Here is an 18,384-nt window from a genome sequence, read left to right as displayed (position 1 = left end):
TAGAATAGGTCTCTTGAAAACACCATATAGGTGGGTCTTGTTTTTTTATCTAGTCTGACATTTTTGCCTTTTTACTAGTATATTTGGTTAATTTTCATTATTAATGTACTTGTGGCACATTTGGATTTAGGTCTATCTTTTGACATTCGTTTCCTTTTGTCCCGTCTATTTTCCGTTCCTCTGACAGCCCACAGCTCTGTCTCCTGACACCTCAAGTCAATCAGATTGTGCCTGGAGTACAGCCACCCCAGCCTTCACTCAACCTCCCTTGACCCTCACACGAGAGCCCCCGGGGGAAAGTTAGGAGAAGACCCAATGTGGTCTTCTTTTTCAAGGCGGGAATCCCCTCCAGGTACTATCGCTTTGTCGGTTGCTCTACAGCACCTTCAAATAGTTTTAAAAAGTATTTTGCTCAGAGTGTACAGTCCTCACCCGCGGGAGACTGAGTCCAGTGCATTATCATGCTCTGCCCCTAGAACCTGAACTCATGTGCTGTTTGTACTGAGCCATTATGCAAGTTCCGAAAAAGTGGCTTGTCATGACAACCTTAAGTTTTTTGCCTACTAGTTTGACTGGCACATTGACGCAGCTGCAGTGTGCTCTCCAAATAAAACAAGGGTGAGAGGAAAGGCTAAAAAGAGGATGAGCAGCACTGAAGATAAACATTTCTGACAATGGGAAAGAATGTGGATAAATGGGATTTCTCATAAACTGCTGGGGGAATGTAAATTGGCACAAACACGTATGAAAACAATTTGGCAGTAACTACAGAAGCTAAACCTTTGCATGCCTAATAACCACCCTAAGCATACATCCTAGAATGTTTAGAGCAACACTGTTTCTAAAAGAAAACAAAATCTGGAAAAAGCCCCAGTGCTCACCCCCGGAAAATGGCTACACTGTGGCACACTTTCCCAACAGAGCAACAGCCCGCGAAGCTACACACAACACAGCAAAATCTTGGTAACATGCTGAGCGGAAAAGCAAGGCTCAAAGACTGCAGACAGTATGCTCCTCTTGTTTGCTGTTTGTTTTATAAAGTGCAAAAACAAGCACAAGTAAAGAAAACATGGTTTAGGAAATCACGTATATATACAATCAAGCTATTTTCAGAAAAAGCAAAGGAATGATAAACATAAATTCAAGACAGTGGTTCCCTCGGGGGAGAAAGGCAGGGCTGTAGGACAGAGGAGGACCACGTGGATACAAGCGAGTTCATTTTATTAAGAATAAATATATGAATGAATGAATGAAATAGAAAAGAAGGTCATGCCTCGACCAAATAAGACACAGGGCATCGTACATCAAGGATTATGATTAATCTAAACATGGGCCCTCGGGAAGGCAGGGGATCAGTGAGGAGAGCGGCCATCAGTTAGAAAGGCAGGCCATCAGTAACAGCCTGAGAAGAGAAACGGCACGTGTCTAGGAAGGCACTGCGAGGGAAGAGGCTATCGCTCTCATATTCTGAGCCCAAGGTGAGGGGCGATGAGTTTGTTTCTTTTTGGATCCCTGCCCTGCCTTCCACCAGGACCCAGCGTATGCCCCCCACACCACCAGACACACGTAGCCTGGGCAGGGTGCTATTCCAAAGTGAAAGTGACTGCAGCTCCAGTGCAAATCCATAGTGCCAAGGCCAACACGGCGACTCAGGAGCACGGCAGACAGGAAAACCGGACTCAAACTAACACTATAGAGCGACACTTCTTTCACTAGCGTCCTCCACCCCAATCTAGGCGTGTTCCAGGAGTCAAAGGGAGAGGTTTTCTAGATGCTGGCTCCTAATTGGGAATATAAAGAATGTACAGGGAGGATAAAAGATATTTATAATTACATCTCAAAATAAGTATAAGGGCCAGCCATTGCCTCTCAGCAGAGCTCTCCTCCCAAATTCCAGGCTGGGTACCATTGATAACTCTGTTTGTCTACAGTCTAGTTAACTTCCCTAGGGAAAGAGAGGGTGGGAAAAAATACATCATAAATATTTATCATTGCCTTAAAAGCAGAAGCATCTGCTCAAACCTGTGGGGTTTCTTTGGCGTAGGGGTATGGGATTAGTAGAGCTGAGCATCACAGCGCTGCTCTCCTGAGTCCAATTCCGGAAAGCATCACAAGGGACCACAGGGTGCCTCACAGGAAGCTGCAGTGGACCCGGGCACTAGACCAGGAAAAGCACCACAGAAATGGTAGGCCTGTGGCCATTAGCAGTAAAGGCCAGTCAAACGCCCGAAGGCGAAAGCTCTCTGGTAGAAAAGGTCCCCGTGGCACATGGCACGCCTGCCAATGGGATCCCGCAGCGTGAGTCTTCCCGCAGGCCCCAGGCCTGGCTTCCTGCTTACTGACTGTGTCCAGTGGACACCTCTTGGTCACTGCCATTCCCAGCTCCTCCTCTACAGTTATTCAAATCTTTCCTTGTCACTCTCACTATCTCCTTTCTCTCCAGGAATCTGACTCACATTGGGGTCTCTGATAGGAAAGGAAACTCTAATAATTAAGAATGTCCAGTATTGCTTTGTAAGGAGCGGCATTTCGTTCTTAGCACACGCCACAAGGACTCCAGAAGACCTATCGTTGGCTTAGGAGCAACAGAGTCTGGCTCAACAGACAGGATACAACACAGGCCTGGAAAATTCATCCTCCATGTCACGCTGGCATGACAGAGTTCTCTGATACAACAGTGGGTACCAGGGCACAGGGCCGGCAAGAACTATTTTCAATTAAAATGGTTTTACCTTTGCTGAGGCATTCATTTGGAAACTTTCTTCATGAGCAAAACAGTCTATCAAAATCACAGAAAATAAAGTGCTCCTTTCTGGTGATTAGCCAAAGACTCTTAAAAGTCTTTTTTCCTTTGGGAAATGAATAATATATGCAACATAACAGACCTGCTTGTTTTCTTTTTCCAGAGCTTCTAAGAAGCACCGTGTAAACACTTGAATGGTGGCCAGGATTTCTGGGGCTCCATCAGTTTCCAGGAGTGCGTACCTGAGCAATGCAAAGTCAGATCACAACACATTTAATGATTAATCTGCAAACACGTGAACCTGAAGTGTGAAAGGGAAGAGTGGAAACCTTCTTTTTGTGCCACAAGCTTCAGCAGTACCTCGACTCATCAGACTTCAGTCCTTGTGTGAAAACACGAGAAATTGGTCACTCGTTTTCTAAATATTTTCTAAAATTGCCATGTGCAGAGTACCCTTTCTTGGTTTTTAAATTATTAAGCACTGTGTATCCCTTCCACACAGGCCTGAATGCTCTTTACAAATATTTGCACACCGTATGCTCAGATATGCAACACCAACAGACCTTTTGCTTTTTTAAACAGAAAGAGAGCTGCCCAAGGGCATAAAATGGCTCAGTCAAAGCGGGGGGAAGAACATGCGTGGACCTGGTTTGGTTTCCATGCATTTTCATACAACTAACTTTTCTTTATGTTTAAACAAAAAAATCACCTCAAATTTTGCTAAGCTTAAACTAAAAGCAGCAGCCTGACTTCCTTCTATGCTCATTTAGTTTAAAGTTAGTATGTTTCAAGACCAAGCCAAGTGCTAGGTTATTTGCTGTTGTAAAAATTCCTCTCCCCAGCGTCTGCTGTCTGCCTAGGGGCCTCTCCTCTGAGTGTGAGGAGGCTGGGGGTGGACGCGGGGGGGGGGGGGTACCCCGGCTGAAACAGCACCCAGGAAGGAGGCTGGAAACATTCCCCGAGTGACGAGCTCCCCAAGAGGGTCCAGTCTCCACTAAGTCCAGCCATAACCCGTCCTGGTGTCCACTGGTCTTCTTTTCTCTCACCACCTGTAAATCCAACACATTTCCCAAGGAGTACTCATATTTACAAAATAAAAATTAATGTGTTGTAAGATAACACAACATAGTTGATTGTGCCTTTCAGAAGAGCTAAGAACAGATTTATTTATTTATTTTTCTGAGTCTTCCTTAGCTTTAAAATCCTTTAAAAAGATTGGTCAGCCCTCATGTGGTGAAGGGAGTACACTGCTACCCTATATTTTGAGCTGAGAAAAATCCTACATGAATATTTAATGATTTAATATCTAGTCCAACTCTGTTTTTCTACCATTATTATTAGAATTTTAGAAGGTTAAAAAAAGAAGCTATCTTAATTCTTAGGCATTGGCTTTTAAATATATACTGACATTTATATTTTACCAAAAAGCTTAGAGGGGTAAGATAAAATCACAAGCTAATTTCTTCATGGTACAGCCAGAGACTACCACAGAATTTTTTCCTCATATTTGTAAACTGAGCATTTTTAGATGAATTACTAGCAGAAACAGCACAACGTTTACCTGAATGTTTCGTCAACAATTCTGAATATGGCAGGGTGGCAGGCGGCTTCAGGCTGTGAAGGAGGAGATCATGAGAAATTAAAATATCAGAAGCATTTCACCAACAGCGACTTGCTGCTATCAGGCAAATGAGTTGTCCAGAAGTGCTGGTGTCTAGAAAACAGGCATATTCCTTTGGGTTAGAAAAAAGAGTCACCAGTGCGTGGGAGAAGCCAAGTGCCCAAGCCCGAGCGCCCGAGCCCGAGCGGTCCTCGTGGGGCAGGGCTCACAGACAAGCTTTACTTCCTCTCCACACTCCTGTGTGTTCCACAGTTTCTGAAACAAGCCCATCGGATCCAGAAAAAAGATTTAGTAAGTATCATGGAAAATTAAAAATACACCTTCAACCAGCACCCTGCAGTGAAGACGCAGGGTCTGCCTGTGTGGCTAGTCTTCCGTCATGTGCCCGTGTGCCTGAGCTCCTCACACGGCCCAGAATGGCCTCCAGCTCAGCTCTGGGCCGCTCTCTTTTCACTCTTGCGCACTGGGTAACGAGTACATAATAACTTAGAGTCATTGTTGAGGAAAGCAGTGACGACTACGTGCTGGACTAAACACCAGGTCTTAGTGCACTACAAAGTCAGAGCTTAAGTTATTTAGGATAAAAAGAAGGTTGATGAAAAGAATAAAGACACCATCATTTTGAACAAAGAAAGTGATCTAATTTATCCTGAGAAAGTTTTTTTTTTTGACAGTTTTTGATGGTTTCAATCTGCAGAAGCAGATCTCCGGCAGCCTGGGTGGGGCTTCGGAGGGCCTGATCCAGGCTCCCCATCTTCTGGCCAGAGTGCGACCCATGAGACAAAGCCAGACAAAAATGCCATTTACACTCTAAAACAGGCATTTTATGGTAGTATCCAAATGTGAATGCAATAGGTTCTGTGGAGAATTTTTCTAGTCATATTGCACCTAATATGACTAGCTTTGGGAAACACTTTTTCATAGCACCCTCAATAAGAAAAAAGAAAAAAGGATATGCTTTGCCTCTCAAGTTTTCTGGACCACACTGAAGAACGGGACCCCTCCCGACAGACTTTCTTCTCCTCTCTTGTTTGTGCCAGCACTTCGAGTAGCAACACTGAGCGTGTGCCACCTAGCGTTCAGACACTGACACTACAGAAGGCTGTGGCGAGAGCACAGCCACCTGTTAAAATGGTAGCATGACTTCCTTTTAACTGTGAAGAGGGAGCTGTGTGATGTGCAAGTCACAAACCTCTACTCTTTAAGCAGAGTAATCCACGCTCCCTAATCCTTCAGTGGTGTGCAGTTTTACCTAAAAGAAACCAACGAAAAATCCTCACTGATAGATTCGTTACGCACTCAGGAGAGCAATTTGGCAGAACTGCAGTTCAACAGAAGAGAGGCAGGTTACGTCTAGGTTTCGATCTCAGGCGAGTCAGTTAATCTCCCTACTTCTCAGCCTCATTGTAAATAATAGCAGTTATTAAGAGCTCACTGGATATATGCCCAGAAAATACCATAAAACTTTCTACATATTTATAAGGGAAAAATCAAATGAGAAGCGAAAAGCAAACTGCATATCTTGAAGAAGTGTAATTCATCAAATTTGCCAGAACAGTTTTTCAAAGTTTCATACATAGTCTCTTGAATAAGAGTAGTTAAGGCCAAACAACACTGCCACATGCCCATGGGCAGACACACAGACCATGAAAATGTACAATAGGAAGCCAAAATTGAAAACGGTAAAACAAAACCATTCATTCTGTTCTAAATGGCCTAACTACCCCAGAGCCACTCTATAAATTTGATACTGTTAGAAAATCATTCAATATTAATTATGGCGATTTCCGAATGCCAAAGAAAAGGATGATTCAATGTGTAGAATGGGGCTACCATGAACATCAAGGGGGGAGTGAGAAAGTCTCACTCAACTTGTTGAAAGAGGACTAGAGCTGGACAGATTTTTCTTTCATACAGTATTTTCCAGCAAAACAGCTCAACCCGCTGTTTTCGACGTCTCAGCCCTGGGTGCAGCCTGCTTGCGCTCTCCACGTCAACGAGCTCTCCTCTGACCGCCTGCTGCCCAAGTGCTTTAGACCTTTGGTTGCTCCCAGCCTGCTTTCACAATGGTTTTAGCTTTAGAACAGGTAAGATGCCAGGAGCTAGGGAACCCTTCTGAGACAGCAACAGCAGATTTGGGTTTTAAGCTGGTCTCCTGTGCCCCCCCAGAGCTGTGAACAGCTTTCTCACCCGCAGCCCTTACTGATGGTTTTAAAATGAGCCTCTTCACACTTCCTGAGCACATAATTTCAGGGTCAGTGCGTCCCCTCGTGAAGCCTGGAGCGCTCACAGGCCAGGCATGTGTCCCAGTGACGTTGAATCACAAAGGCAAACTGAAGCTGCTTTTCTTATCAAGGGAATGTTGCCGATAGAATTAAAGTCTTAATTACGCTTCTTTGGAAGCCATAAATTTCCCCCCTAAAGAAGAGGCAAACATTTAACCCCTCCGTGTCCTGTTTTATCTGTAAAATAGGACCCTCCAGTAACATAGCACAGGCCACTCTGCCAGCAGAGCTCCAGGCCCAGCTCTGATGCCCCACAATCTGGGCAATTATCTTTTCAGTAAAAATGAGGAAAAGAAAAGGAAATCTCTCTTGGGTTCCATCTGTTTGTCTGTTTTTCTCCATCCTACCAAAATCTGTTCCTTCTCAAGCTCTCCTCTTCTCCATCTGGCCATGTACAGATTATTTCAAGTCTAGGGAAACCATACCATCAGGAGACCATAACATGAGTTCCGCCCTTCTTCCCCCCTCTCATGCTGCCCCAGTCCTTTCACTGAATGTCGGAGGATGAACGGAGACGATGATGGAGAGCTCCAGACTCTGGCCTCCTTTTCTCATGGCCCAGATTGTTCTGTTGGGTGTGCATCTCCTGCCCTTATCCCATGGCTACCCAGGACTGTACTGTTGATCTCCTCTCTGCCAAGAACAGCTCATTCCCATCCTTCAAGAAAATAAGAGAAGACAAAGTCAACACAGAAGAAATGCACAGTGGCCGTGTCCTCCAGGCCTGCGTTATGGGGAGAGGCCAGCTTGTCACTCTGTACCATGAATGGTACAGCACTGATGCTGGCTCTCTGCCCTGATGTCTAATCTGTTATTTTCATCTGGATTCATCAATGATTACAAGCCACTTGCCACTTGAAAGAGGCCTGAGAACAGGGAAGAACAGAATTCTGAGCAAGAAATTTTTCCTTTTTTTTTTAAATCATTTTCTGATTCTCTGTGTGTGTGAGAATATAAGGAAAGGCAGAGAAAGAGAGAAAATATAAACTAGAAAGGGAAATTATACTGTGATTTGAGGTAATTCACAGACAAAAGTGAATGCTTCACAAAAAATAAAAAGGCAGTGAAGAAACAGAAAAAAAATTCTCAAGTCTTTTTCATTTATCAACCTTCATAGTAATATATTTTCTCCTAAAAAATAAAGAGGGGGATTGCAGCCGAGAGATAAGAAGCTGAAGTTCAGTAAGCCTGGAACAGATTCTCCGTCATAGTCTATTTTGATGTGGCTCAAATACTTGACTGAGGAGCAGTCATTCTTCTTTAAAGGAAGGGCTGCGGGCGGCCTTCCCTGCAGGTCGCCTAGCGTGCGTGCAGCCCCTTCCAGACCGCTGTGCCCTCGACAGGTGCCAGCCCTGCGCCAACATATGTCTATAAATTGCAGGGCGACTATATTCGTTTAAAAAACCTTTCTTTTTAGAAAAAGGATTCTTCATAAGATAGATTTCAACAGTAAACTCCTTTACTGAGTTCAAAACCAATTTGCTTTCTTAAAAATCTACTTATATAAAAATCCTTCATATTTATCATGCAAAATAAGGCACTTTCATAAATATGTATTTTTTATTATGCCATTTTCTTCTTGTCTACTTTCTAAATACTAGACATAAGACTGTAAACATCCCTTTTACATTTTAGAATCTATTTTGTTTCAAAACATTCAAATTTCTTTCAACCAATTTGAGCTGGGAAAAATCATTCTTTTTAATCTTTACCAGACGTTGTTTACACCACAGGCAATTTTTTTCAGCCCTCTATAACGCAATTATTGTTTAGCTAGTGATAAATCTGTCATTTCTCGGCTTTAAAAATAAAAAGAACAACTTCGGCGCCCAACGGAGCGGCGCGTTTCAAGCTTGCCGCGCTCGAGCGGGCAGCGGCGCGGCGCGCGGGCCGGGGGCGCCCGGGGTGGCGGCGCGGGCGGCGGCTCCTCTCCGCGGGCTGCCGCCCCTCGCTCGGCCTCAGAGCGCCGTGAGCCCAGGCGCCGGGGCCCCGCTGCTGTTTGCCTTTTTCTCTCTCCCCTCTCTCCGCCCGGTTGCGAAGCGGGGCACGCACAACGGGGAAAAGAGAGCCGGGCCTCCCCTCCCGGACATGCGGGGGCATCTGGCGCCCCCCGGAGGCCGGCGCGGGGAAGTGCAGCTGCCGACCGAGAAGCGGCTCTCCGCAGGGGCGCTTTTACCCCACCGCTAAGTTACCTGCTTCAGCTTTGTTCAATTACATGCATCACATTTAAGGGTTCACAAGAGAAATGCTTAAAAGGCTGGTAATGAAAACGAGGAAAAGAAAACCCTAGAACATCAGTAAGAAGTTATTCAGGCACAGAAACCTGGCATCATCCAGGACTTGGAGTTAATTCTTAGGATAATCTTTACTAAATGGGCATTGTGTTTGGAATTCTGCGTAAAGGATGTTTCTCTTCCTTTTGAAGGGGCTGCGGCTGACTCTCTTGTGGAGGAAGGAGAGGACCCAAACCATCCCACCTCCGGAGGCCACGGAGGACGCTGAGGCACCTGCCTGGCGTTCATTCTTACACTCTCATCAGATCAAGAATAATTTTCCCCCCAGCTTTACTGAGGTTCACTTCACAAGATAAAGAATTACTTTTAACTGAGCAATGAAAACTTTCAGTAGGAGAGAGTGTTTTCAGTACGAGGAGTGTTTTCTGATTTAAAATCAGAATAAACAAAACCCCAGACCAACCGGGCCTCCTTCTCCCTCTCCCTGCTTCCTCCCTGCTGCTTGCCCCCCTTGCTGGTCCCCCCCCCCCCCCCCCCCCGCTTCCTCCCTGCTCCTTGCTCCCCACTGTTCCCTGCTCTCCTCCAGTCCCCTCCCTACTCCCTCCCTGCTCTCTGCTCCCCCCTCCCTACTCTGTCCCTACTCCCTCCCTGCTGCCCCCCTTCTCCCCATGCTCTTGTGGGCAAATCTGTCTGCGAAGGCCAGGGAGCAGCCCCTCTGGGCTCAGCTTGAGGGGCCGGCAGTGTGAGGGCTCAGCCGATTCAGGAGCGAGTGGAGGGCATGGGAACCAGGGTCTGACTGGCCCTGGCATGCTGCAGGGCCACCAGGCACAGCGCCACCCTGCCCCCAGCCAGCACTTTTCATTCAAATGCAGAATGTAAACAATAGCTTTCTGGGCTCCACAAACACAACTGTAACTGGAAAACACAACATCCCTCTGATTCGGGGCCAGCCTTGGGAAACCAAACAGTGCCAAGAAAGCTGCATAATTAGCAAGTGGCTTTCACTGCTTTTGGTGACATCAGTTTCTAAGGTCAGGTCTGAAGCTATGGACTACAGTCTTTCAGTGCCTGCTCTGTCAAGGGAAACACAAGACCATCTGCTTTTGAAAAGTGTCAGCCTGCACAGTACATGACAAACTGGGGTTAATACTGCAATTTATTTTGGAGCCAGCAAATGCAGCAGGTGGTCATGTACTTGGGGGGACAGTCCAGCCCATGGAGCCAGAGCGAGTCTCAAAAGTAAACAGGTTTTACAAACTTATTTTTATTTTATAAGTCAGAAACATACATATGCATCTAGAACTCAAGTGCTGTTGGACTAGCACCTTATTATTCATGGCCCTGATGGAAAGGACCAGGCCTCTGGTCCCCGAGAGGCTGAGGAACACTTGGGGAGATCACTTTACTTTGTACAACCTCTACCACACTTTTATCTTTTGTTTTTGTAACATTTTGGTAACTATAGAATTTCCAGGGCTAATTCTGGATAGTCCCAAGAGACGGAAACATAATTAACAGTGCTCCATATAAAATACACGTTACGTGGACCATCACACTTTAATTACTCTCAGAATACAACTCTAACGTAATAGGCATCAAGTTTCTTCTGGAGGAAAGCACAGCAGTCCCATGCTATCTGAGTCTTCAAGATCTCTCTGATACTTCTGCATGGTCCTGTCACTGGCCCAAGATACTTGCTGAGATAAATGAGTCAGATGATGCAATTAGGAAGCAGGTTCTTCAGGTTACCCTTCTAATCGCTCGGTCACTCACAGGCCTATTCCAGCCTGCTTGGTTTTCTGACACTGCAGGCCCAGGATGCCTAAAGAGAACAGCCCACGCCAATCACAGACTTCCAGCTCCATATTGTAATTACCTCCTTGAACCATAAGGCACGGAGAGGTCACATCCTGCCAATGCCACAATAAATTAAGCCAAATAACACCCTCTGGAATCCCCCTTTAACCATAATGGAGGCTCCAAATCGCTACGCACATGATCCTGATAAATGCTTTTGTAAATCAACTGACTTCGAAGCGGTTTGACGGAGCGAGATTAAACTATAAACTGGAGACTGGAGGTTAGACACTGGAACGCCTGCTCCCTCTCTCATCCACGGCCCTGTCCTGTGCTTAGCGAAGTGCTGCTCAGGCCTCAGGGCTGCAGGTTAGGAAGGACGTAGAGAAGGTTCAAAGAACAAGCACAAGGTTGCAGAATGAAACCACCTTAGAAAGGCTGACGGAACTCAAATTTTTCTACAGGGAGAAGACAAAGAAAATTTAATCAGGACCTTGAAAGCAAAGAAATAGCTCAGCAACTATATTTTGCCACTGAAAAAGGACCAGAGAAAATTAAATTACAGCATGTACATTTAAGTTAGAAATAAAGAGATTTACCTGATAATAAATGTAATACTTGGAATGGGCTAGCAAGGAGCTTCTAAAAGCCTTTGTTTATTTTAAATTTTATTGCAAATATTTTTATATAAGGTGTATTCTTATTTCTTGCCTTAATAATATGAAACTTCTGAAGGATGAGGTCAAGTAGTAATTTTCCTAAAAAACCTCTCTTTGGGCTCTTTCATTCTTTATGCCTATCTTCCTTCCTTCCTTTCTTTTTCCTATCAAACATTGTAAACTTCCAAATAGCTGGGTCCCCCTCGCACACAGGTGAAAGCAGCATGGCTAGTGGCGCCTGCAGTGCTGCCCAGGCACCCGGGAGGCCCCGGAGCGGAAGGCAGAGGGGCCCAGGAAGCAAGGGGAAGGCAGGCATGGCCAGGCCAATCACACGGTGAGCTGGGGCAGAATGTGTGGGATCTATAAAGAGAAATGGGATATGGGAAGAAGCCAATTGATTAAGTTATGATTCCCTTGCAAGTGTGCAAAGTGAAAGAGGAAGAAAGAAAACAGGAAGTTTCAACTGAATTAAATAAACAGAAGGTGCCTGGGAGGTGGGGGCTGTGTAAACTCGGCCAGCATCGGAGCGCTCCATGCAGAGCTTCACCCCACAGCTCTCAGCCCAGGGGGGAAGGTGAACACTCTCCTGCCCAGCTTCCTAGCCACCGACTTAAGGTCTGCCTGTTCACCATTTCCCTCTGAACTAATTTTCTCCATCTGTACAAGAGGAGGAAAATCTCTGCGCCGTTATCTCTCCCAGGTTACGAAAGCTAATGAATGAGAAAACAAGTTCGAGTCCGCTGAGGTCCCTGCAGGACAGATGCCCGGGAGCACGGCACCTGCAGTTTCCAAATTGTTTCTTCCAGGGTACACTGGTCACTATTCCTGTTCTTATAAAGCGCATATAAATCCCCAAGCTGCCTCCTACAGAGGGAAAACGCCCTGACTGGTCAGGTTCTGAGCCCAGCCCGCCTGCCGTGGGATGCGAATGTGGGGCCCTTGACTCCCCAGGACTGAGAAGTCCCCAGTATGAGGGGAGACGAGGGAGGGAGCCTCTGCACAGAGGGAGGGTTCAAGGCTGGCAGGCTTACACCAAAAGAGAACTTACAGAATTCTTAGTTGTTTTTGTTGTTTTAACCATATTTCTGGGGTTTTGTCTTGAGTGTTTTATTTTTCCTGTAGTGAAGAGCTAAAAATTTATTTTTTGAATATTTTTCTTTGTTAATTTATTCCTCCTCTTGTTTATAAGATCTTCATTTTTTAAAACTTACTTCTCATGTGAAAATAAATACTGTTTTAAAAAAAGTGTGCCCTAATATCAATTCTGGTGAATAAGCAGTATAAAGTGCAACAGTAAGAAGATCTCGAATCTCCGTTTTCAATTCATGCTCCAAGTACGCGGAAAAGCCCCTACATGAGGTATTTTTAAACTAAAATGTAGATACATGATCATTTTAAAAGGCGCCAACTGCTCTCGTTTACACTTTCCCCTGCTTTGACTGAAAGAGATGCCCAGCATCCTCCGTGAGGACGTTCCTCCTCACCAAAGCCCAGCGCGTACCAGCAAGGAATCTCTCACGAAGCGTTCGATCCTCAGAAAATTTCTCTCACTGGAGATTAGCTTTTCGAAAAGGTGCAGCATTGCTTTTTCAAGGCTGGGAAGGTGCCGAAGCCAGAGGCAGACTACCGCGGACGTGGGGAGAGAAATCTTCTTCCTTTCAGTAAGAAAGAAACAAAATTTTAAATACAAATGGGTTACTAAAGAAAGAAGATTAAGAGAGTTCAAAATGCAATAACAAATCCAATTTGTGAATCTTCCTCATCGTCACAGCAGCACTTAATATTTACAGTATCAGTGAATATCTACCAAGTATTCATTTGCAAAATAATGTGAATATGCTTCTGCTTCAACTCAAGAAACTAGAGAAATGCTCAAAGAAATGCTTTCAAAAAGGATAAATATATAGTGTTAGAAGAAAGAGAGTGATAAAAAAATCAGATGGAAAAGGTCTTGAGATATTCAGGTAAATGCAGTCCCTAATTTAAGACATAAGTATGTTTGAAAGTGCATCATAATGGTTAACATGTGGAGTCAGACCTGGGTCTGAGTCCTAGTGCCACCACTACTAACTATATGACCTTGGGAAAGCTACTTAACCTCTAAATCTCAGTTTACTCGTCTGTAAAATGGGCCTATCTTCCTCATACTGTTGCCAGAAGAATCAAATGCAATGACAACACATTGCACAGTGATTGATACCCAGCAAACGTTCAATAACTGAACTGTAAATCTGTTGCTTGAAAGTTACAATACGGTTTCCTTTAGTAACAATTTCATGAATGGTGGTTATGGCTTGGTTGGTCCATAGTTGATCCACAGCATGACGCTCTATAGACCCCAACCATTTTGTGTACTATGTTTCTAGAAGAAAATGTATTTGGAGGTTCCTCCTGTGTCAGGTCAGTGAATCAGCGGAATGTACTTCCCCTCCTGGGAGGGCGGACGAGGGAGACATCTATCTAAACGGAGCTGCTGGTGGTGGCCCTGGCACAGCAGCAGGGCTGTCCCCACAGGGCCTTCCTGGGAACACTGGGCCTATTCTGGCCTGGCGGCACTTTCTTCTTTGGTCTTTCTTCTTTCAGCCATGCTTGTCCAGGGCCTCTTGCCCTTTCACCTGCGCCATCACACACAGCAGAGCACTTTCTAGGTTCTGCCAAAGATGTTTACTCCTTTAAATAAGAAAAACAAAAGCTGGGGTCACAGAGGTCCCCCGTTACCCAACAGCCCCTTCAATGTCTTTCCCTTCACCATCACTTCTGGGCCATTTCTCTGCAGGAGCTGGCGTGAAGCCCAGGGAATGGGTACGGGGGCAAGAAATGAACAGGCGGTAGACACAGGGCAGCAATTTCTACTGGTTCCTATTTTTCTTTTCCTTCAGTGTAACTCCTGTAGACCTTGTCCTGGATTAACTCTAGGGCAAGACTGGAAGAAGCTGAAGAGTTGGAGAGACTGTCACAGGAGCGGGCAGAGGGGCAGGAGAAAGGGTGGGAGAGATGGCCCTCTTCCCACTCTCTTTCTGGTCTCACATTCTCACCTTGAACTTCAGCTCTTCAGGGGAGTCTTGCAGGGTCCCTTCCCCCTCCCTCTCTACACATGACAAAGAAGAACTGCCACGGTGTCCCCAACCCTGCATCACCTGGTACATTTTGGGTCCACACTCTAGGTGTCCTCTAGTGTGGCATCGGTGCTTTGGACTGCCATTGCCATGCGTTGGTGTTAGTGCCATTAAGTGGATTCCGACTCCTAGGGACCCTGTGTCCGACAGAGCGGAACGCTGCCTGGTCTTTTTGTACCACCCTCTCATCTTCCAGAGCTGCAGCAGACAATGCTCTGCTGCTATTCATAGGGTTTTCACGCCCAATATTTTTGGAGGTATGTGGCCAGTTCTTCTTCCTAGTCTGTTTTAGTCTGGAAGCTCTGCTGAAACCTGACCACCATGGGTGACCCTGCTGGTATTTGCAACACCGATGGCAGAGCTTTCAGCATCGCAACATGCAGTCGCCACAGGGTGACAACTGACAGATGGGTGGTGTGGTTCCCTGACTGGGAAACGAACCCAGGCCATGGTGGTGAGAGAGCTGAGTCTTAAACCAGACCAGCGGGGCCCCTGCAACCTCCCCTATTATACTCAATGGCAAGGAGCTGGTGATCATTCATTCAAGGAAGATAACTTGAGCACTTCCTGTGTGGTACTCAAGGTGCCAGGTACAGGCCAAACAATTGGGAACAAAACAGACCTAGTCTGTACCCTTAGCAGTCCAGGGCCCATCGGGAGGTATACAAACATACACCAAATTGTGATGAAGGCAATGAAGGAGAAAGACAGGCTGGGGTAAGAGAGAATAACAGAAGGGGCTCAACTGAGATCGGGTGCTCAGGGACGGCGTCTCCTGCTGAGTTGGGATTAGCTAGGTGAAGAGTAGCAGGAAGAACATTCTAGCAGAGGTAACAGCAGCCATGATGGCCCTGAAACAAAGAGAAAAGCCCTAGAGAGAAAGGCAAGGTAGCTTGTGATGAGGCTTAGGGGTATCACAGGAAGGTAAGATTTGGGATTCTATTCTATGATTATTTTGGCCAGACGGGTTTCAAGCAGAGGAGTGCTAGGATCCCACTGACAGTTCAAAGATCACTGGGACTACTGAGTACAGGGACTAGAGTAGGAGGGAAGTGCAGGCAGAACAGAAGTGCAGGGGGAGCGGGTGCTGGCCGGACCCGGGTGGCAGTGGAGAAGGAGTGAAGAGCACCTGAAATCTATTTTAGTAGTACTGTCAAGAGAAACTGGCAACGAATTTCATGAGAGGTGGTGAAGGTGAGGCAGGAATCAAGGTTGTCCCAGGTTTCTTGAGCAATGAGGTAGATGGACATACCATTTACTCAGATAGAAAGAAGGGAAGATAAGATTTGTGAAGGATTTACCAAAAGCTCAGTTTGGAGTATGTGAATTTAGAATGTCTGAGGCACAAACAGAGATATAAGATAGGTCCTTGAATACCCAAGTTGAAAGTTTCAGGGACTGGTCTGGGCTGAAGATACACATTAGGGAGCTGTCAGTTGGCGTGGAACAGCACGAGAATGGAGGAGGACCCCAAGGGAGAGAGGTCTGAGTGGGGGGAGAAGAGGCCCTAGGTCTGTGTCCTGAGGAGTGCCACATGGGCAGAGAACGTGTCACCAAGGAAGAGAAGGCAGTAACCAACACTGCTGAGACTGAGGACACAGGGATGGAACCACGAGTGCTGCGTTGGGCAGGCCCTTCGTGACCTCCCCAAGAATACTGTTTCGATGGTATGATGGAAGACAAAAGCAGAATCAGTGAGGAGAGGAGGGGGAAGCGCGGCCGGGACTGCAGACAGGCCTTCAGAGGGCCAGCCGTGAGGGGAGCAACACCAGGAGGCTGTGTCGGGGGGTCTTCTTGCTTGTGGAAGGTGGTATTTTAGGGCAGCAAGGCTGACAGCAGATGGGCCAGATGCACAGGAGATGGAGAGGCTGAGAGACCAGTAGCTGCCAGTTATTAAGGGCTTACCTGGAATGATGCTGAGCATTTCACTTGTATTTTAATCATAACAACTCTACAAACCAGGCATCATTATTATCCTTATTTTATTTTTATTTATTTTTTGGTGAAGAAGATTGGCCCTGAGGTAACAACCGTTGCCCATCTTCCTCTTTTGGCTGGAGGAAGATTCGCCCTGAGCTAACATCTGTGCCAATCTTCCTCTATTTTTTGTATGTGGGACACCACCAGAGCATGGCATGAGGAGCAGTGTGTAGGTCCATGTCCAGGATCTGAACCTGTGAACCCCGGGCCGCTGAAGTGGAGTGGGTGCACCTAACCACTACGCCACTGGGCTGGCCCCTATTATCCTTATTTTAGAGACAAGGCAATTGAGGTCAGAGAGGGATCAAGGACTCACAGCTATGAACTGAACCCATAAAGTCTGATGCTAAAGTTGGTCCTGAGCCTCTGGTTATATATAAGCCTCTCTACCTCTGCAGGTAGGAGAGCGGAGGGTACTGCTCAGAAAATGGGGTTTGGGCTCAGAGGAGTGTACAGAAGGCATTTCCGGGTGAGCCAGATGCCTGGACCCTGTGTTCACTCCCTTTGGTGCTTAGGGAAGTCTTTTCAAAGTCCAGGTTGTCAGCCAATTTTAGCCACATTAACAGACCCCTGGAAAAGGGGTTTTGTCCAGCTTTCTAGAAGAAGTAGAACACCCCTTGGGAGTGGAGGGAGAGTGCCTGTAGCCTCTGTCACTGAGCCAGACAGCCCCGAGGGATGGGCAAGCTCTGAGGCCCAAGGGGGAGAGCCTGTGCTCAGTGGCTTCCCCGCCCCACGCTGCAGGGATGTCTTGACCTGCTCTCACCACACCTTATCTTTTCCAGAATCCATATGAAATAAATATGTCCATCGTTAGAAAAGTTTCTCACGTTAGTAAGTTCTTCAGAGGCGGCACCATTCCTAAGTTCTCTGAGCAGCTGTGTGCATTAAGTGTGATTTCTACCATTAGGTCACGGGTTGGGCAATGCCCAGCAGCACAAAGGTATGAGCTGCTGAGAACGAGCAGTATTAAATATGAACAAATGGAAAAAGGAAGTCACTGTAAAATGGCAGTACCATCAATTATCTAAATTAAAAGATCCTGTTTAGTTACAAATTGACAGAAGAGTTGCAATAGTTCTATACTCAAGCCAGTAAGTACACAACAGTTTTGTTCTCTTCTCAGATACAGTGTGAAAAATGTGCATGGTACCAATTGTCTTTTTATTACCCTTGATTCAGAGCATACTCTATAATTGCTATGAATGATTAAATTTATGGATGTATGTTTAATATTTGAATCATCTATTAACAAAAAATCTATTTTTCTCTAAAACATCAAAGACTTAACTGTTTATAATCAATGTTGGGTGAAGAAATCACCAAAGCAATATGATTTTAATATACTTGCATGACAGAATTTGGTTGAACCAACACATTCATATTATATACAATGTTCTAAATGTGTACCACGTTGGTTCTGAAATAAAAAAGGCAAATTACAATATATGTCAATTATATCTCAATAAAACCAGGAAAAAAAGGCAAATTACACAAGAAGAAATGCAAATTGCCAATAAAAATACGCCTACTTTCAACTGTGTTAACAGTAAAGAAAGGTAAACACACACATCAAGGAGACGTCATTTCTCCCCCTTGCGTCCGCAGATGTTTGGAGGAACGACAGCACCCAGCACCAAAGGCGCTGTCGGGACAGGCCCCTCAGAGGCAGGACAGGGAACTACTTTGCCCTTTGGTTACGTCATGTAGAGCCACCTAATAAGTTATAAAATGCACATATCCTTGGCCTTTGTAACCGTATTTTTGTGAATCTGTTTGGCTGAAATAAAAGCACCAGTTGGAGGATATTTACTGCAGCAATATTATAAAGACAAAATTAGAAACAACTTGAATGCATCCACTGGCAAATAATTGAATAAATTAAGGTCTGTTCATATCAGGGAACATGTTCCTATTTTATACAAATGAGCTGGAAGTATATCCCTTGAGGG

The 18,384-nt window shown here is 45.6% G+C and overlaps 2 protein-coding genes across 10 annotated transcripts in view; one reads left to right on the top strand and one right to left on the bottom strand.

Annotated features, from left to right (window-relative positions):
• AOPEP (aminopeptidase O (putative)) overlaps nucleotides 1-3,049 on the top strand; it is a 374,345-nt gene extending 371,296 nt beyond the window's left edge. For all 3 annotated transcript variants that reach the window (XM_070495582.1, XM_070495581.1, XM_070495578.1), the window contains one exon: nucleotides 2,907-3,049. In XM_070495582.1, the coding sequence (XP_070351683.1) occupies nucleotides 2,907-2,915 (9 nt within the window). In that variant the 3' untranslated portion in view covers nucleotides 2,916-3,049. The remainder of the gene's footprint in view (nucleotides 1-2,906) is intronic.
• Nucleotides 1-18,384, bottom strand: part of FANCC (FA complementation group C) — a 253,228-nt gene that overhangs the window by 27,826 nt on the left and 207,018 nt on the right. For all 7 annotated transcript variants that reach the window (XR_011497288.1, XM_044756963.2, XM_070495591.1 and 4 more), the window contains 3 exons: nucleotides 12,841-12,994; nucleotides 4,305-4,357; nucleotides 2,886-2,985 (listed from right to left, as the gene is read on the bottom strand). Coding sequence is in view for 6 of the 7 variants with exons in the window: in XM_044756963.2 (XP_044612898.1) it covers nucleotides 2,886-2,985; nucleotides 4,305-4,357; nucleotides 12,841-12,994 (307 nt within the window). In the remaining variant the exon portion in view is untranslated. The remainder of the gene's footprint in view (nucleotides 1-2,885; nucleotides 2,986-4,304; nucleotides 4,358-12,840; nucleotides 12,995-18,384) is intronic.

Source organism: Equus asinus, chromosome 23, assembly GCF_041296235.1.
Source record: "Equus asinus isolate D_3611 breed Donkey chromosome 23, EquAss-T2T_v2, whole genome shotgun sequence".
Classification (NCBI taxonomy): domain Eukaryota; kingdom Metazoa; phylum Chordata; class Mammalia; order Perissodactyla; family Equidae; genus Equus; species Equus asinus.
The sequence above is the reverse complement of the archived record's forward strand: the minus strand, read 5'-3'. Positions and strand labels throughout refer to the sequence as shown.